The sequence below is a fragment of the Chaetodon trifascialis genome, chromosome 11 (assembly GCF_039877785.1).
Source record: "Chaetodon trifascialis isolate fChaTrf1 chromosome 11, fChaTrf1.hap1, whole genome shotgun sequence".
In the NCBI taxonomy this organism is placed as follows: Eukaryota; Metazoa; Chordata; class Actinopteri; order Chaetodontiformes; family Chaetodontidae; genus Chaetodon; species Chaetodon trifascialis.
In genome coordinates, this window is record NC_092066.1 from 12,410,585 (window position 1) to 12,432,081 (window position 21,497).

At 42.7% G+C, this 21,497-nt stretch overlaps 1 protein-coding gene across 1 annotated transcript in view; it reads left to right on the plus strand.

Moving 5' to 3' along the window:
* The first annotated feature begins 4,846 nt into the window (after nt 1-4,846).
* LOC139338747 (A-type potassium channel modulatory protein DPP6-like) overlaps nt 4,847-21,497 on the plus strand; it is a 61,234-nt gene continuing 44,583 nt past the window's right edge. Inside the window, exon 1 of the mRNA XM_070974000.1 lies at nt 4,847-5,158. Coding sequence (XP_070830101.1) covers nt 4,967-5,158 — 192 coding nt within the window. The 5' untranslated portion in view covers nt 4,847-4,966. The remainder of the gene's footprint in view (nt 5,159-21,497) is intronic.

Here is a 21,497-nt window from a genome sequence, read left to right on the forward strand (position 1 = left end):
TTGTAGCACCAGAAAAATCATGCAACCAATAACTGGAATGAAAATGAATAAAAAAAGAGCAGGAGAGGCAGAGTGGTTTAGATTATGTCTCACACTCCTCATGCCATAAGATCCTTCATTCCATTCACAGCGATCTGCTTTCAGTCCCCGTTTTGCTACACTTTTACTTTTTACTACAAATGTGACAATATATTCCTAGTGACACGCTCTCTTGTTCAGTTCCTCCGCTCCCCTTGTTCCCCTTCCTTCCTCCTTTTCCTCCTCTTCATCTGCTGTTGCCACAATCCACAACTATACTCTGCTGCTCCCCTCAAACGTAGCCACAGTCTATTCTACCACATCAGCCACCATTAAACTCCATTTCCTCAGTGACTTATCTGCTACCGCTTCAATTTGGGCTCAGTGCCCTTCAACTGTAATGCACTGGAAGGTTCGGCACTTATTATCTGTACAGGACAATAACTTGCCACTTCCAACAGGCAACATGCTCAGCTGGTCTCAGTCCTGCAAAGCAGTCGACAAAGTTGAGTTTTACACTTGGCTTGGTGGAAAATGAGTTTAGAGCCAGTTAGAAATGAGCACTTACCAGAATGCTTTCCATGAGATGAATTTGTGGTGGGATTTTCATAAAAATGATGCCTGAAATGTGTAATCTGCAGTGTGTGCTTATGCTAGTCGTAATAGCGTATTATCAGGTACCTGAACTGAATTCAACGACTGCCTCAGTGATTTGTGGAGGCTTTCTGCTTTTGTGCAACAGGCCACGATTGTGGTGAATAAAGTGCCATGACATGCAGCGCGCAGTAATTGAATTCGCCATCATTACGTGGCCCGAAATGAGCTAAGTGCTGTAATGTAGGGTTGGGGAGTAATTCAGTGATAAGGAACGTATTCCTCTGCACAGTCCTATTGACTCTTCAGGGAAGCATAATTCAATTTTGATAAACACAAAATAAACTCTATCTATCTATCTATCTATCTATCTATCTATCTATCTATCTATCTATCTATCTATCTATCTATCTATCTATCTATCTATCTATCTATCTATCTATCTATCTATCTATGATAATAACTAACTTTCAGTTGTTTCTAGAAGTCTATAGCGTGCACCTGCTCCTTCCACCTCATGCAGTGTCTTTGCCTTACGCCTCTTTCCCTTCACAACTTGAAAACCTCTGATCTATAGGGATTAATTTATTGTGTGCATTTCTATTTGAAGTCTGGTTCTGATAATTGGACAAATTTGATGTATACAACTCGGTTTACATGAATTTATGACTATTTCTAATCTATGTGAGAGCAGACTATTTACTGCCCTGTAATGGACTGTGTTGAAGCTTTCAGATAAAATATGTGTCCAGCCCACATCAAAGCAGGGGCACGTAATCCGACACAGGAAGCAAGATGATTTGGAAAAAACTTGTTGCCTCAGTTGGCTCAGCTCAGCATCAAGGGAAATCATTAGTGTCCAGCTAATACCAAATGGAAAATGGCGGAAAATTATATGATTATGGTGGTGTAACTAAATCCATACATGCATGTAGAGAGGCGCAGTAATTTCCTTTTTTTCAGCTGAGTGATGTTCAGAGGAAATTAGATATTACTGCACTTCCACCAGACATTGACCGATTGATCTGTTTGCTCTTCCATCCAATTAATTTGCATGTCATTTTGTTGTGGTGTGGCGCATGCTGATGGAAACAAGTTACCCTGTGGCGGCATTTCACTTAATGCAAACACATTAATGTGTGCATTACATTCTATATGATACCATGGATCATGAAGTATGATTGTGTTGTGACACTGAACTGCGCTTCAAGCCATTTACCTCACTTTGCATATTTTTGAACAAGGAAATACTACGAATGAGATTAGACATGCTCCAGGGAATTTTCTTAAGGTGTGACAGCAACTCTTAAGCTAGAAAAGCAAAGATAGTTAGCCTAAAATATACCACTCTTAGTATTTAGCTTCTCAGACATCTCAGTTCCCCTTCTGTCTTTCTTACTAACAAAACTAAAGTGACTGTATCTTTTACACAGTGGTGGGATTTGACCTGCAGGCCGCCTCAGAGTATTCCAGCTCTGTGTGGAGCATGTGAGCACTGGTGTTTTGAGATAATTGCATTTCAGCATTGAAAGGAAAACAAATGACTTCCTTCTGGCCCTTATACTGTATAATAAGATAACATCTGTTCATTTTCAGTTAAATTCTTTAATAACTTTTGGGTATAAATCTGGAATCACAAGTAAACTCACCCAGGGGAGTTTATTGCACAGCAGAGCCTCATAAAACCATCACTCACAGCATCATAAAGCACATTATATCATGCAGAAGAAAATACATCCGTTATAAGCTTGAAATATAATTGCAATGTCCTGTATATGTCTTTGCTTGTCCTGGCTCCTATAACACCATTAGCTACCTGCAGAGGTACTAGGTTTGCTGCAGCTATCATCATCATTATAGCTGTTATTACATGCCTCTCCAATTTTTTTTGCTTCTTACAACACAGAGCTTGACTGCAGTGATGTTTGTGAGAGTTGGGGGAAGGCGTAGCTCCAGTCAGCTGCTGTATCTGCGAGGAGGCGATAGGGGAGTCAAGCTGAGCCCAGGCTCCCCGGCACGGTCCTGAGGGGAGCATTAAAGCAGCCAGGCGGTTCACAATGGCTCACCAACAAGGTGAGGGAGATTGGAAGACATCTATCAGAGAGGCTGGGATGGATGTCAAGTGACTTGGACCTATTTCCCCGGGGGTGCGCAGACCCAGGGAAGGCATTTATGAACTAGGGAAACAAATGATGACAGGGACCAAGGCGAGCCAGCGTGTAAGAGGAGGCTGCTGGAAGCCTGCACGCTCTGCCCACAACATAAATCTGCAGCTGCAATTAAAAAGCATGCAAAAGCACCAAGCTAAGTTGTGGTTCAATTAATTTATGAACCATACTCAAAGTCAAAGGGGAATTGATTCAAACCAAAGAGGATGGGAGGGATAGGGACTAACTTTAATTAGGCAAAGGCAGTACTGTCCTATGTCCTTGTTTTTGAATGAATGTCCAAACCTTTTGAAATCAATATTCTGTATTCCAGATGCATATCCTATTATAGAGGTTACATTCATAATTCAAGCCATGAATCAATGAGCCTCCAGCAATTCTGTCAGAGCTAGAGATGACTCACCATTTGTAAAAAAAAAAAAAAAAAATACAAAAAAAAATTAATTGAAGCTAACTCTCTGTTCAGTGTCCAATGTCCAATATAGAATATTTTTCATTTCTGCTGTTGTAGTCAGTCAGCCTTGAGTACTCCTCGCGAACGATTACAAAATAAACTTGATTTGACTTAATGGGAGATGCAGAACAGTTTTATACAACAGTATGCATGCGGGGCTGTTTGGAGCCATGCTTTAGTGCTGCTTTTGAAGTTGCACCCCTGTGAAGATGACCTATTTCCCAGAAATGCAGCTCGCCCTGGTGGAGTGATAGTTTGAGCTGTCACAGTGAGAGGCTGAGGGGTGTTCGCCTGTGGCATTCATGACAGGGATGGCAGAGATTTTAACACTTTAACTCAAGAGCCTCTCCCCCTTCCCCTCCACCACATATAAGCCAATATTCTGCATTTACCAGAGAGCTGCATTGCTTTGGCCTCTCTGGGCATTTCAAGCATGAAATCACTTGCAATGTAGTGTATGAGATGAATAACACTTGTGGATGTGGACTGAATGAAATATATTGTAGCAGGAGGGAAACTGCATAAATTACCAGGAGGACGAGACACTTTCATGGTTTGAGTTATTAGTGTAAGATGGATACAGAGGAAAGTATTTGTGAGACTAGAAGGCGCTGCAGGAGAGAGGTTCATGTAAGTTAGTTTGTATGAACACCAAAGATAAATTCTTTACATTTTATTCGGATTTTGCTGCATATGGATGCGTTTTCTAGTGATTTCAGGAAAAAGGAAATGGAATATGAAGGTAGGTTTATTGATCTCGGCTTATACTTGACAAGATTTGCAAGAGCTGTTTCTTCTCAGCAAAAAGCATGAGCAAAAACAAGAATATTTGCTGCTTTACACCTGAAGCTGACCTCTTTAGAGGTGTGCGGTTAGCCTGCCCTAATCCGGTGCGCCACAGAGAGGCACTCGAGCGCCGCCATGGGACCATATGCAATCATTTGGGAGAAAATGTTTATGATTCCGTGCATGAAATCATAAATGAGCGCGACTTGTTCATTAGAGGTTTAAAATGAAGGTGAAACAGGTTGCTCTTGTGCACTGCTGGTGCATGTTTGTGCGTAAAACAGCAGCCGGAGAAGCGCGGTGACAGTAGCGCTGCTCTCTCAGTGCTGGTCACTTCTCATGCAGAGCGCGTCTGCGGAGAGTACCGCCGGGCTGTCTGCGTCCTTCTCACGCTTCATGCGTGAGGACAGTCCGCCAAAAACAGAGCCGAAAGTGACGGAACATTATCTTTTGCTGTTTAATTTTGTGGACAATCGCCCGCAGTCTGGCGGGGAATCGAATGTCTGATCGGAAAGTCGGCGCACCCGCCTGCTATCTCGCTATAAGGAGGCATCAGGGAACTGAAGAGGGGAGACAACGTGTTGTGAATACAGATGAGAGCAACTATTGACACCTTCAGCCCACCAGTCTGCTGTGCGCCTGGACAAAGCTAAAAGGACATCGCTGCGAAGGATTCGGCTTTATATCGGTCCATCAATTCACGCTGTGAGTTAGCCACTATCCATAGATGCTTATTTATTAGCTCAGTATCTTCACCTGATCTGTTTTTGCTCCATCCCGGAGGTGGAAAACTGGCTGCCTGCCATCGGTTCTCCTCGAAGCGCACAGAAAACCAATAGATCAACCCCCCCACCCCCCACCCTCACCCCAAAAAACCCGAATCAGGCAAGAGCCGTCTGGGGCTTTGACATGCTGTAAGTTGTTTTATCTGGACTGGACCTTTATTATGGCTTCGCTCTATCAGAGATTCACCGGGAAGATCAACACGACCAATTCCTTCCCGCACCCACCTGAGGCCAGCCACCTTCTCGGTGGACAGGTTGCAGACGAGGAAAACGCGGCGAAGACCCCTCAGCAGGTCGTCGACGGCAGACTTCACGTCCAGTACCGCAAGAAATGCTTGCAGGAGGATCAGGATGTAAGAGACTTCTACTTTATTTGCCGACATAATCCCCCCTTATGAAAACTCTCCAGATGTGTATATTAGATAATTCCCATTCAAAGAGACGCACACTCTCTATAATGTATATAGACACACAGTCACAGGCCTATAGAGAATATCCCAGCCGATATGAAAGCTCTCTTATTGGTTTCACTTTTACAGGGTGGTGACAAAGTTTTAAAAGGTTGCTTTCTATTCCATTTCAGCTGCACTTTTGCTTGAAATGTATGTTTTTTATTGGTTAAGTTGTCTTCAGAGTCAGCCTGTGGAAGCTGATCTGGCCGCTGTTTTTTATTTTTTATTTTTTTAGAGCGACCACATCATTGCAGGTGTCTAACAGACTTAAGATGATGATGAAGAAGAAGAAGATGATGATGATGATGTGAAAATCTGCCTGATGTCATTCTGTGTGTATTCCTCTGGCGCTGTGTGTGGCATCACAAAGATCATGTTTTCTGAAAGATCATTTTAAAGCTTTGATTTTTTTTTTTTTTCCTTTGGTCCTGGATGTTGGTCACCATCTTGGCAGTTACTGTTCGAGAGCCAGAAAATCTAAATTTAGTCAAAGGGGAAGACTTCTATGGGAACGTTAGGCCTTTTGGATGAGCTGTGAAACTGTCTCCAGCAACCTTTGACCCACTGCTGCTCGTTACACATCTTGCATTCAGAGAGATAAGTAAAATCTATCCAGTTTGACATTTTTGAAGATCTGCGGTTCACTTCTCAGCCACGGCGGCTTTCGTTTGGCTCGGCCCATGATGTTTGGCCACGTTGTTGCTGAATTAACTTTCCTCACCTGAGCCAGTATATGTACCTTAGTATTTGTAGAGCTTTGTGCCACTTTGGGTTGACGTTGTCCAGCTTGTCTTTACTTTATCTCTGTGAGAATGCGAACAGAGCAAAATGCGGAACATTCACTTCAGTAGTTACAAGTTCATCAAAATGAATCACACTGCACTCTTCTCCAACATGCAGTGTTGTACTCTCCAAACCTTTTTGGCTTTCTTGCCTCCATCATTATGATACCTGAGGTTGTTTCTGATGTTTTTTTTCTTTTTTCAACCACAGACCTCAGAAGCAAATAGTCCTGATTAGTCCTCCATGAGCCAAAGAGAAGAGCAAGCAACCACAGCTGCTTCAGTCTTCAGTTCGCTTGACAACATGTAAACTCCGCCTCTATGAATGCCCCATGAAGTGATTGTTAGTACGTGTGTCGCCTGTTTGCAGATGACACCGGTTCAAACCTCCAGCAAACACTTGACCGGCCTTTTATCTTTAAATAGCTGCCAACACTGTGATGTACCTCTGAATTATTGATGTCTGTCACATCAAGAATCAAGTGATAAGGTTGGCAACAGGCTGAACGCTGACACTGCTTGCGCTGTCAACAACAGCACCTTGGCTGGACACAGTGCTCCCCATAATCCTTGCACTTCATTTAAGAGCTTCTATGGGCATTTTATGAGGTACCTCATTGCTGGAAAATTAGAAATCATGTTTTTTTGTGTGTGGCAATTAAATGACTGGATTGCATTTTAGGAGTGTAACCAGGAGCTGTTATTATACTGCTTGCTTTCCAACATATTTATTAGGTTTGCACTGTTAACCTTGAGGTCACCTTTAGTCCTGATGTCCCCATGAGTCGTGCTGGAGCATGAAATTGCCTTTAGCCTCAGGAGATGGGGAGACCATTTCAAGGAGTGCTTTTTCCAACTCCTTCCCCCTCAGTTAAAGTTTGAACGTGCTATTGTTGTTTCCATTTATTTTGCAACGAGAAAGGGCAAAAACTGAATCCCAAATGTCTTGAATTTCATTAAATTATGCAGATATTTACCTGCATGCTTGCTCAGCTCGTTTCTAATATCCCTCAGTTCCAAGATGCAGGTTGAGCTGCTTTTTTTAAACCAAAAAAAAAAATGTTTTCTGTAAACAACTGTTTAATTTGTTCACCGCAGCATTCCTCTGAGCTCTTATACTCACAGAATGCAGGCGCTGCGTCTTTGTTTGTAGGAGAGATGTGTGTGTAAGTGTGTGTGTGGAATTGATTAATTGTTGCTTTGCTCAGTGTGTAAGCATCAGTATTTTGAAGTGGAGTTTGAGTCACCCAAGGAGACATCAGCAGTAGTTCTTTCTCCTCCTCACTACCCTTTACTGCTAATAGAAATCCGTGAGTGTCCTTAATTGATTGTTGTTGTATGTGAAGGTGAAATACGCTGACATTTCACCTTGAGACCGGAGCCCAGGGACACTCTCATAGCCTGCAGTGTCTTCTTTATGCACAGCAGAGAAAACATTTCTCTCTGCTGGTGAGATAATGAAAGACGACATGTGACTCTGCATTGGTCACAGTCTAATAATGTGTACGGAGTGACAACGTGATTATTCATGCAGGTTCTCACTCAAATAGTTTGACTTCATTTTGTCCGTCTGTTTTTTTGTGAACTTTTCCAACACATAAAGGCCATGATGCAACATGAGGCACAAATAACTTCCGGGAAATCATCTAATAGCAGATAAATGAACAAATCTGTGCACATAATACCTGCAAAGACCATTACATTGACAAAGCAATAAGCATAAAAATACAAATGAAATGCAACAAGTACAATAAATATGAGGCAGTACATTTTCACAGTAAAATTAATGGGAATGTTTACTTTCTTTTAAGTTTCCTTATTTATATTATAAATTAAGATATGAGACCAAACTTGAAGGAAATTCCCTTGAAAATTGTTAGACATTATTAGAGGCATTTTAAGGAACAGTTATCCTTAAAGTGCCAATGAAAATAGTTAACTCTAAGCCTTGTTTGTGATTTGGCGATCTGAACTTTCTCTGCTTAACAAAACTATGTGGTTTTACAGTTTTTGGATTCATTACCTGCCAGACTCCTAAATGACTTTGACATTTTACTGATTATAATTAAGGCACATGGGTTCCTGCCTCAGGCTAGATCTCAGAGCTTTCAACATGGACTGTAGTATAATCAGTGATTTCAGGCTTGTGTCTTAATTACATTAATGAGTTTATACATAATCATTTAATCTTTTTTTAAATGCTTTTCCTCATCACAGAAATGTATGTTTTATAAGCAAACAAAACATTTTTTGCTCCAAATCTGTAAACCTCGCTGTTTGCTTATTGTGATTTTGTGACAGCCACCGTGAATTCCTTTTTAACTCGAAGCACTAGTCAGTAGTGGAAAGCTCATTTCCTACAGGGCTCCTTTAATCTGAGACTGGCATGCTGCTCTATAATGCATCAGTCATGTTTTCCTTCACCTCGGCTACAGATTTTTGATTGAAAGTACACTAAAAATGTGTTTTAATATTACTTTTAATGGCCTGTTTCAGCTTGAAATCAGAAAGAAAAGAGAGTGCGATATTGTCCCTGAGGAGACTGAAGGCAAAGATGGTGGTTTTGGAAAATCAAGGTTGCACAGGCTACGTCTCTGGGGGTGAACACAAAGAGCGATGAGTGTTCTGATTTCTCTTTAGAGATTACTGGAGTGCTTTTAGAGCGTATTATATTTCAAGATGTATTCTTGGCTATATGTTGTAGTCCTTCATCCTGTAAGGCGTTATTACACCTGCATGGCAGTCATCTTTAAAATGATTTACTGAAGTTTCACGTAGGTGAAATTGTACTTTATCAAAGGTAAATTCCTTGTCCTCATAATTGTGTTGCCCTGTTTTGGATCGGAGGAAACTGCAGCTCAAAAAGAGTGAATCATAAATCACAGACAGCGTGATTTAATTCACATTGGATACTACTGCCCAGGGCTCACACACACACACACACACACACACACACACACACACACACACACACACACACACACACACACACACACACACACACACACACACACACACACACACACACACACACACACATCCTGCCTGTCCTCATATGCACTTAACTGTGCCTTCTACTTAGAGATACTCCAGATCTGAGTTAGACAGTTTGGCCTGGTTCCCAAGTCTTAGTTTAGCTCTGTGCTTCCTTTGAGGTCCGGAGCTCAGATAAATCAGCCAGACGGAGCTCAACGAGAACGGCCAGATAAAAGAAAGAGAGAGCAGCGAGATGTGATGAGCTGTCCTCATTATCTCTGCGGCCGGACTAACTGCATATTTCAGGTGCTTACTGATGGCTGCCACTGACTTTGTTACTGCTGCACTCATCCAAAATGATGGTGTGTCCTGAGGTGACCCCCGACCCTCAACGTACAGTCCAGTGCAAAAAGCCAGATGTCAAAGCACATGTTTGGGGATACTTTTGTGGATTTAACAGCATCAACAGTTGAGAGATGAGAGGAGAGATAGGTAGGGAATGACATGCAACAACCATCCCTGGCTGGGACTTTGGTTTCCATGGTCAGCACTTTAAACATCACCAGTCAACTTGTTTGCATTATAGTTTGTTGTCGTGGTCACATTTTACCTGCTGTTTCACTTGTGGCAATTTACTATAATGGCACATGCAAAGAAATAGTACACAGATAAAAATCTAACTTGATCCTGGGAACTTTTGCATGATCTCATAATATGTTTGTTAAAACGATGAAATTCTTAAACCTACAAATCTATTATATATATAACAGGTTTATTAACATATATATATATATGAACCAATTAACTGATTTTTTTAGTGAAAATAAGCTCTAAACACAACAATGACACATCATCGCCTAATCATTGTTTCCAGCAATCTTGTTACCAAACAGTGGCTCATGTATGCATCCAGCAGTCACGGAGCAACATTAGCATTCGTCTGGAGTCGTGTTTCAGTCCACCTGACAAAATTAAGCCCGGTGTTAACACTCTTTTAGCTCCGTTTTGCTCTCCAGCCAACTCCCAGGGGAAATTTTAGCTGCTAAATGCGCCACCATGTTCACCAGATAGTCGGGTACTTTGTCTGTCTGCTTGTTTGGTGCTGTGCAGGTTTGGGGTTTTAGAGCTTTATTTGCTAAAGATAAGGCTATGAATGTGGCGAGAGTGACGCAAAACAGTTAAGATGCATTCCCGAAAGAAAAAAAGAGCAAACTGAGGAATGTTGAGGAGAACTGCAGAGTTTGTGCTGCAGTATAAGCAGGAGCCCTTTCACATCACATAAAGTCATGCGACCCATTGTCAATACAAACATATTGATTAGAACAGCTTTAAGGCCTTGGCTGGACCATAAAGCAAATCTCAAAACTTTATAACAAATTTGAGCTAAAATGCAAGATGTATTTGTTTTTAGAGCACAAGGCAACAAATCAAAGCCCAAACATAAAACTCTATTTCCAGGTAACAAAAGACAAACTGAATGCAATGGCATCATCAGAAATAAGCTGAAACTAATCTGAAAGGTTGTTGGCCCTTCAAACCTACACAAGACAGATTCACAGTCACCCAGTGCAGCTCCTCCCCTCAGGACAGCACAGCACCCTCAGCAGGACCTCTTGCTCGCCGTTGCCATGGTTGCAAAGGTGGAGAGGGTGAGGCTGTAAGCTCTGGGAACACACACACACACACACACACACACTGATGCTTGCTGGTGGATCTGACTGCCATCTGGAGATGACGCAGCTCTCACATTGCACTCTGAGGGTCCTGCGCTCACGTCATGCAACATGCTACGTCCACCTTAACGAGCATGAGGTGTTTTTTTCGCCCTCCGCTCTAAAAATTTTCCATTGTCTCCTAATGAATATCACCCTCGACTCCTGTTTCATTGGCTTGGTTGCTGCTGACAGACTTATTCACTATCGACCTGTTTTTCTATTGTTTTTTTTTTTTTTGCTCCTCTGCTCTCAGAGGGCGTCTCAACAGGTCATCCATCCCCCCACGCAGCACCTCAACGCTCTGTTGACACGCCATCGATCATCCCCTGCCACTCTGCCGTCCCCCCACCACCTCCATGGACCTGTCAACAGCGCGTCAGCAGGCCGCTGCCTCGCCGGGAGACCATCCCTCTTTCTTTGATGATTTACTGTATTATTACACACACTGACAGTGGGTATTAGTCAGTGTTTAAATACAGAGCAGCCTTATTACTCCCTGATGAGACCAGGATCTTGCAGAATGGCTGACGCTGAGCGTGAGTCTCTTATGGTAGACTTTCTGCTCCGAAGATCATGTGAAGTAACAAACACATCATCGGCTGTCGTCAAGGCTCCATGTAGGCATTTTGAGTTTTATTCATATCACATTTTCACTCCCCTTCACTTCTCACACAGAGTTTCATTTTAACAGTAGCTGTGTGGTTGAAATTTACCTGATTAAATATTCACACAGTAAGAGGAAAAAAAAAAAATCACTCCTTTTGTCAGCCTTCGTTTTTTGATCTTCTGCTTCCTGATGACAGTCACAGCTCCTCTCTGCTTTTCACAGGAGATTAGCTCACTCCGCAGATGTAACTTCACGGTGGATCTTAAAGATTTCTGCAGCTTATTTGAACTTTATGTGAGTGTGTTGCTAAATTTAACTGTCTTCTAACCCAGCTCGTTCCCATTTCCTTTTCTCCCTGTGTTCGTGTCTCTATCCTTTATTTATAAGTTGAGGCTCTTCGAGGCATCTTTTCTGTGTTTCTCTTTTGAGGATTAGCTTTATTGGTTGCGTGGTTGATGATCAGCCGTGCGGCTCTTTTAGAGGGAGGAAAGTTCAACTATTGTAGATCAAGCTTTAGTTTACTCCTCCTGCCATTTGTGAATATAACAGTTTTTATCTTGTGGACTGCGTCAGCTCATTGATGTTTAAAATACCAAGCACACGCAGGAAAAACATTTCTTGCAGCTTTTCCGTGCACTGTGTCTGTTTTGCCACTAGAGACTGTTGTGTTCCAATCAATGCAGCAACTCTACACTGTACTGTACACGTCGGCATACAGTACAGTAGGTGAGCTCAGGCTTTGCTTCTGGCGAATGCAGGCTCAGGCGAGATATTTACCCCTGCTGTAGCATCAGGACCAATAAAGCCAGAAAAACTGAAAAAGGAAGTTGCTTTTTCTACACAGCCTCTGTAACGAAAACCATCCAGCTGCCACAGATAAAAGTGTCTCATCCAGATCAAAGGAGAGGAACATAATGTCACGTCTCACTAGGATTGGAAAGGTTATGCCAGCCACGCTGAGGGATTTCTCACCTGCAGACAGTGCCATCATCAGTGGCATCACTTAACATTTAAACGAAGATGGAGAATAGGCTCAAGTGATTGCATCAGTTGCAGATATTGTGTAATGAAAACAGAGGGTGCGTTTCAGCTTCTGTATCCCACAGCAGCAGTGTGTTGTGCTGAAGTGTCTTTGAGCAAAGTGCTGGACCGTCCCCTCTCTGCTGTCTCATCTTCTGCTACTGTGCAGCAACGTTCATGTTTACAAAATGTTCGCTCTCCGATTCGAAAGAGAATTAGATCCGAAGTAGATCATTAATAATGAAGACAGAACTTTAAAGCAAGTGAAGGAAATTTCTCCTATAACATTTCTGTCTGCTAGAATTAGAGCAGCGGTGCGGAGCTGCCATTTCTCCAGAGTCCTCTCACAGTCTTTTTCTGGGCTGAGACCAGGCAGCAGTAATCAGTTGTGTCACACAAGCAGATTCCCTTATCGACCACGCCATGATACAGCAGCGACACACCCCTGGGAGACACACGCACACACACACACACACAACATCATTTAAATGGTACATGAACACAAGGCAAAAGGAAAGCCGCACTGCAAAGTCAACAGGGTCATGTTGCAGAACGGTGCTGTAAATCCTTGAAGGAAACAACAGGAGAAGCAACAAGTGGCTGTCGCTTTTGTGCATTTGCAGCAGCAGGGTCACTGCAGATGAAAAGGATACTCTGATAGCTTGTGTTTAGATGCATTTAGATCTCTGTCCTGATGCTTAAATATCAAATCATTCTTGAGGCTGAGAATGAGCTGCATGAGAATGCGGGCAGTGAGACGAGAAGATTGATGCCACCCTCATGTCTGTCCATTAAAGGTGAAGCTAGCCAGAAGCGGGTTAGCTTAGCTTAGCACAAAGACTGCTAGGGAAAAGGGAGAAGCAGCTAGCCTCGCTCTGTCCAGAGGTAACAAAAACAGCCTGCTAGCAGCTCCTAAACTCCCTCATTAACATGTTATATTTCATTTGTGTGTGTGTGTGTGTGTGTGTGTGTGTGTGTGTGTGTGTGTGTGTGTGTGTGTGTGTGTGTGTGTGTGTGTTGTATGGATTAAACAAATGAGATATATAAAGTGTTAATTAGTTAGCTTTAGAGGCCCTGGTAGGCTCATTTTTTAATTTACCTTTGGAGCCAAGCTGGCTGAATCCCCCTTGTCCACTCTTTGCCCTAAGCTAAACACACCATCAAGCGTCTGCTGGTGGTATCTCATCTTCATATTTACCTTACAGACATGTGAGTGATGTTGATCTTCTTATCTAACTCTCGGCAAGAAAGGGAATATTTGTATTTCTCAAAATGTCAAACTGTTCCTCTAAGGACAGCTCTCTGAACGGCTGAACTGCCCATATTACAGCAGCCAAGTTACAGAAACAGAAAACATCTTTAATTAGGAAGTGAGCTAAAACCAGGACCAGTCTGTAGCTCTAAACATATTGAGCGATCCTGCCCGGTCAAACACTGTACACTTGTGGTGCAGCTTCAGTAACTTTGTGGCATTGGTGGAAGAAGTAAATGTACTAACACCACAAGTATTATCATTATTAAGTACTATTCTGCAGTCAGATGCTCCCTGTCAGTGTTTCACTATTATATCTGATGTTTGTGGTTTAACAGTACTGCTGCATTCATGTGTACGGTGGATTTTACTGCTCTGGATGTTTGTGGTTGATCTCATTTGAACTATATACAGTTGTGTCGTTTAATCTGCAGCAATGCATCATACTCTATAAGATCGGCATATGCCTGTAGCATCGCTGTCCTGTGAGAACCACGCGTCTCTAAAAAGTCAACCTTTCATGAGCTCAGGGCACAGCCCTCCTGTCACCTTCATGACAGTGTATTTTCCAGCTAACGCAAGAGGGGTGTAAAACAGTTTATTTTAAGGTACATTCTAGCAGTGCTGTATGATGATATCTTGAAATGGTCTTTTCACATCTGATGCTCTGACTTGTCACTGCAGGTGTAACTAACAACATTGATGACGGCTGTGTTCCATTTATGTGTCAATATACCTTGTCATTAAACTAACGCTACTACAATTACGCCCAGGAAACAGAGGCAGCCATTATGAGTGCCGCTGTTAGGCTTGTGTTTGACAGGTCAAAAAGTCTGCTGTGACACAAGTCCATTTGTGTTGGTTCACTCACAGAATGATGCCACGGCGGACCTTGTCCTGCCTCCAGGCTCTAGTCTTCTGATGAATAACACATGGGATTGCTTTTCATGTTGCACCCTCACCAGACTTTTCTGTGCCTTCTAGTCTTGTGAGGAGCGACAGGAGAGAGATGTTTGTCCCTCCAGCCATGATGGTGGGTTTGTATCCATTTCTGTTAGAAAGCTCAGCATGAAGATGACCGGTCAGCCTCAGCATGGAGTAACAAGTTGTTTGCTCTAAACTGGGCATGTGTTGTGTGTGCTGGTGTGTATATCCACTAACTTACCTCTTGTGTAGAGGCACGTGTGTGTCATTGTCATTGCAGAGGCACATATTGTGGTGCTTCTGCTGCGTCTACATTGTCATTTCCAGTCAACATTTCTCTCCTGTTCCTCAAAGCCAGGAGTCAGGGGTCTGTATGAGTCCCAGAGCTCTGGGGAGGTGGGAAGAAGATTGCTTTCCACTGAGCTGGGAGCCGAGTGCTCACTTCTGTGATGATGTTCGGTGTGGTGCTCACATGGAGCAGAACAGCGATGGGGGAGATAATGATTGTTTGGTATAGCAGAGGTGGAGAGAATGGGGAGCGCTATTGAGCGATTCGCTATTCTGGATCTGGCAGTCTGTCAAATTGTACCCCTGCAAAGACAGGAAAGCCGAACCATGATGATTGATGGTCCTCCCCTCACCAGTCTGGCTGTTGCATCATGGGAATACAGAGACTTTGTTGCTGAATGTGTTTAGGGGGACATCTTGCTGTGCTGACACTGCAGTGTATATGTTGAGACAAATATTAGCTTCACAAGGAAAATTATGTCTGTCCTTCCATCAGTCTGCCTGTCAGCTCGATAGCTTATAACATGATGTTTTCTTGTTGGATGGACCTCTGCCTGAACAGCAGTTGCATGACATGCATCTGAACATTTTAAATTTTGCGCAAACATCCAACTTCTACAGGTATATTTTAGGTTAAAGAGAATGTTTGCATGAATTGTTTTGGCCTCTTGGGGGCAGCACAATAAGCTGTGAACTCAACGTTGACGTATCATTAATTCGTAAAGTCGATATGGTGAACGTGTAAGCAAACAGTAACCTATGCTAATGAAGCAGACATGGAATGACATGACAGTGATGGATGAAAGTCCAATATTCACTGCTGAGGGTCACTGCAGAATCGGGTGACAATTACAGGAAAACTACAGGCAGCAGTGTGTCTGCGATCCTCAGCTCTGCCATGGCTACATGTTGCTTCTTGTCACTTTGATCATGAAGGTGACACTTTCCTATTGAGTATATATATATATCCAAGATGAAACTGAGAGAAGAGTGGGACTGAGAGAAAAAGGAGCAGCTACAAATCCATCTGCAACTTCAGCACCACAGACAGCAACATGGATTTATCAATACGCAGCACAGTGAGGCTGCTGATATTTTAGAGCCGTGGTCGGAGCCACGGATTCTCACTTCCGCAAGTCAGATGAAAGATCAATGAGTCAGGCAGACTAGACTAACATATTCAACTAAACAACACCTCGGCTCCTGCACTCTCTCTGTTACTAGGGGATGAGATGGGAGATGGTGGACTAACAACTGGGATGCATTTTGATCATTTTGCAGGTGATCAAACAGGCTGGATGACGTGCCCCCTCATCCCCCTCTAATTGCCAACTGCACATATTCATTTCGTGTTAATATAGAGGTATATACTAGTGTGTCTTTAAGTTATATTAATATCACAACTTTGTGCTTCCTGAGTATTTTTAGTTTCTAGTAATGATCATTTTCTACCTTTTTTAATCATTCGCAAGCAAAAGAAGCTCAAAAGGGAGAGACTCCAGCAGTAGCCACATTTAACACTGCATCTGGCATTCGTGCAAAGCCTTGAGGCCACAGAGAATATGTGACGCCTTGCAGGTATTAGTTTTACTAGGCCTTCTTTTCTTTGACCTCTCAAGCTTTCCTGAAATTCTAGCCTGCATCAGCCTGCAGCTGCACAAGCAGCGCTTTTATCAATCCAGAAAGGTGGTATTGTGGGTAAATTGCTCCTGGGAGAAAAGTAGACGGGAGACAGGATAAACAACCCTGAGTGAAAAGTGCCATAAAGTGGCCCAGCTCTGCGTGTGGTGTGTAATGCTGATCTGTGCTCAACAGCAAGATGCAGCTAATGGCCCAGGTAAGTGGTTCAGTGCTGATTGTTGTGAAGGGCCCGAGCGCTTTGGCCTTATCACTCCTCGCTCTTTTTCTGGGGTTGTGTTTCAGAGATGAGTGCGGCCGTTAGCGGCTGCCAGACACCCCGCTCTGTCTGACTCTCCCTCGGGGCTCTGATGTGACCTCCTCCGGCGTGAGGTGTCGAGTTCTCGTTAGCATGCTAGGGGTCTCCTTGATGACGTAGCCTTCACTTGAGGATGCAGGGCCGCGTTTCAGCGAGAAGAAGTCCGGCGCAAGCATCCACAGCCACACACGCACCCACGTGGGTGCTCTCTTCGACTTGATGTCTGGAACTTAGTGCTGAGATGCTGACTATGGGATTTTTCTCACTGAGAGCTGAGGTGTGTCTCCTTTATGACCAGGTCATTATTCATCGTCTCTCCCTGCATCTACATCACTCCTCGCTCCTGCCCCTTTCTAACGCTGGCAGTCCATATGCAGACACTCCATCACAATGAAAACACGCAAGTTGTCCCGGGTGGAGAGACTGTGGAAGGTGAGTGTGTAAAATCTCTTCGGGGACACATATGACCCGTGATTGCAATTTGTTAAATGTGCGCCTGTGAAGCTTTTAAGCATCTCCTTTCTAATTATGCTTTTAATCAATCTGCTATTGAGCACTTGAAAGACATTTTCAAAAGAAATTACAAGCTGTTCCTACGCTTGAGGAAATGTCAGAGCTGTTTATTTATTTATTAAGCTTTCAAACTGTCTGATGATATAATGAGCACTTCAGATGACAGCCCGTGTTATAAGTTATTGTTTTATTTAAAATTTGCTGCAAAATCATAGCCATTAGATCTAAAAATTTGTCAGCTGGTTAATTTAAACACCAGGCTATCTCTGGGGACGTGCTGAAGGGCAATTTAGTGTTATAAACATATGCGAAATGGTACTACAAAGCGGCTTATGTGCAGTACAATGGAATGAAATGGATTTTTGGTGGATTCAGAATCGTTGTCACTGCACTGTCTTCGCATCTGCGTCTCTATGTGCGTGTAAATGGAATTGAAGACCTTAAGTTTTTCCTGAATCTGACTTGACGGTGAGATGTAAAGACTAAAACCAGACCAACAGGATCCAGCACAGAAATATGTTAATGCACTTTCCTTATAGGCATTAATTGTGGTTAAGCAGAGGCTGCACTGTGATGCTCAGAGTGCTTCCCCAGTCCCATCATGCATTATCAGCTTTTTTGCCGTGATACATATTTAATATACACCCCAATAGACAACGTCGGACCTCAACAGCACAAACATTTACTATGAAACAGTTGTCGATGGGACAAGGTTTTCCGACTTTGTAGCTGATATTTGTGATAAAAATAAACTTTTCTCACAAATTTAATTTTAAAGCAACAGTTTATTTAAACTTGCTGCAAATTTTACTTTGGTTCAAGATGTACTGAATCTAGTTTCCAAATACACTTGGGGCATCCTGATCGCCAAGGGCTCTAAGAAACTGACAGCCTTCCTAATTTGAGCTCTGATGCACTTCCATCTCTTTGGATTCGACATCGTCGTGGTGTGGTGCTCTGTGAGAGAAGCAGAAATCACTTTGAAATCCGATTTGAGCGAGCAGAGTGTCCAGACTGAGACGCGTCTGTGCAAATCAGATTGGAGTCACATTTCAAGCCGCCTCCAAGCGTGGCTCCGCAGCTTTGTATCATGCAGCACTATATTTGGTAAGCTGCGCCAGCCTTTGTCATTTAACTCAGAAAACTATCACTTTAAGGAAGCTAAAGATGCCCTAACTGCTGTTCCACTGTGACTACAATCAAAGTCAACTATAAAACCAACATCAACTTACTTTTGGCTACAGATGAAAAGGATTCTCCCTGTGCAGATGTGTGTCTGTGGTGCGTTTAGCCATGATGTCTCATTAAAGAGAAAGTAATACGTATATCTCAGTGTTGACAGACACCTTGGAGCTCAGCAGGGCGAGATGTTTCACTTGATGCTATCAGCGTCACACAGGGAGCGTGAGGCAACCGTGAGACACTGTCTGGCTTTGATAGACTCAGTTTACGGCTTAGCAGCTCACACTGATCTAGCTGTGCATCCTGGGGTTTTGTCCTTGTGGCTGCCTTGATGCCTGAAATATGAATTCATTTTGACATGATATGAGTTTGACATGAGCGTTTCAAAACTGCATCCAAGTCCCCTGAGACGCTGAGCTCTGGCAGAGAGCTGACGGTGTACAAGCTGTCACAATATTTTCATAGTTTCAGTGTTTCAGGGATGCTACTTCTAATACTACAACAACTACTACTATTCTAATACTATATGGCGGCGGCATTGCTCCAGGGAATACTGGTCAGCCAGTCTCTCTGCATGACTGAAATATCTCGAATATTAGATGGATTGCCAGGAAATATATATCAGCCCCATCACTTTGGGAATCCACTGACGTTTTCTTCAGCGCTTCAGCAGCAGTTGACATTCATGATTTGGAGTGAAATTTTTAAATAGTCATCATCATTGTAAGCATGTTAGCATGCTGACACTAGCATCTCAAAGCACCCTGTCCTCACATACAGCCTCACTGCTAAGAGCTGCTAAGATTTAAGAGTTGAGATTTAAGATATTACTTTACAACACACACAGGGGGGAGACTGCACACACGCCATGCTTCGTGAAATCATTTCCTCTGCATTTGACGCATCCTCTGACCTTATAGCTGTGAGGCGACAGTGTTACCACTGTACCACCGTGCCACATGCTAGTGTGGTTATAACCTAATGTTACACCATTTTAAAGGATTAAGTAAAAGGGTTGTTTCTCTTAAAATACAGAATATTGCCATCAAGCTATGAAGATAGTTTTGGTTTTATTTGTCCAGGTTTTGAAGTCTCTGTCTCTAATGTCTGCATTCACCCCAAAACAATGAGGTGAAAGTATTTTTTTTTTAATTTTGTTTTTCATTAATCTTGAAAATGTAACTTAAAACTTTTTTAAAAAATCGAATGCATCTTGTATTTTTCAAAGCTGTAAGCCCCATTAACAAGATTCATTTACCTCCATTTAACTGTGGAGCGAGCGGGCAGCTTTTCTGGCTTTATCTGCTGGTGTGTGTGTGTGTGTGTGTGTGTGTGTGTGTGTGTGTGTGTGTGTGTGTGTGTGTGTGTGTGTGTGTGTGTGTGTGTGTGTGTGTGCGTGCGTGCGTGTGTGCGTGTGTGTAAAAGTCCTCTTTTGGGTCTGAAGTACTACTAAAGAAAGACAGAAAGAATAATTAAACATAAAGCAGAGCAGAATTTTAGTGTTAGATGGTGGGGGTCCTTTGAGACGTGCAGTTGTGTGTGATGAAAACCTTTTCAAAGCCACAGCGAATGGCTAATGATGAAGCACTATTCATTCAGATGCTTCTAATTTGCTTTTAATCACTCCCCTCGGTATCTGTACTACTCCATTTTTTAAGAAGAATAGAACAACACTGATATATTAATTATCCTATCATTGTATGTGATTCATTATAATTCCTTTTGGCCCCACTGAATTACATTTTTTACACCTGTTACTTTTGTTTATTTGATGATTTGTAGCTCCCTGATCTGAATGTACAGCACATGTTGCTGTTAATTCCTTGTTTATTACCCTTGTGGCTGTACTTCATCTCTAACTAATTTCCATAACAACTTGCCAGAGTGCAGTGTTATCTTTAAACTTTGTTCGTCTTCTCATTTTATGAGCCTCTTGTAAGCTACTGATGGGCACACATAAAGTTCACGAGGCTCGTAAGTCTGTTTTACGAGAACTGGATCAGCAGATGGGTTAATGCTCTGTAAATGCATGCTGACTCACCCTGCTCGTCTCTTTTTGTATATATGCCAGCTGCCCATGTGCTATACTTAATGAGCAACTTTACGGTTTCCTTGTTGACATGATTTTCTCGCTTTTGTTTTTTATTGGTCGTATCCACTCAGTAGAGCTGCACTCAGCTTCTGTTTGCTTAATTTCTTTTTGACCGGAATTTCATAAAGTCGCCTTTTGGGTGTTTTTATAAATTACTGCAATCTTCAAAAGACACTTTGATGGAATGAACTCAGGAGGGAGACTGAAATGATCTTTTAGGGTCGCTGTAACTTTCATAGAATTACTTGTCATTATCATTGATGTTTATTACACGCATCGTGACCGGCTCACTCGGCCCCAGCGAGCCACCCTCTGCTCGCTCGCTAGTTGTTACTTCGACGTTTGACCTTCACTGTGGAGAGTCATGTTCAGCACTGAACACGCTGTAACATTACAGATAGTTTGAAAGCCAGTCTTAGAGGATAATTATAAAGAAGCAAAATATGATGTGTGAAATCAGTGATGAGGTGTGAGTGCTATGAAAACTGTATGTGAGTGCAGCCTGAACAAAGGATAAACCAAATGCAGTCAAACTCAATGAAACCAGGCTGCTTGCAGACAGTTATTCAGGTGAACTATGGGGGAGGAAACCTGTTAGTTACTGTCGTGGCTGCAGGTCCTCTCACTGGAGATCTCTTTCTCTCATCTGAGCCCTCACAATATCATCTTCATTGCTCCACAGCGTTCCATGAAGCTGTAAGCATCGAGACCCTTTTAGATGTTGTATTGTCTATGTTTGATCTTTCTCAGCAGGCTGCATTTTCTGGGAAATGTTGCACTCTGCAGTGTCAGAGTCCTAAATTCAAGGAAATTTAGGTCCCAGCAGCCTTGAGGGGAAGTTAAACTGTATGTTCATGGGAACCTAATATGACACAAGCAGTAAATGAAGGATTGAGGGTTTGGAGATCCTGTAAATGGACTTCTGAGATCTACTGTGGAGGCCAAACAGGGGC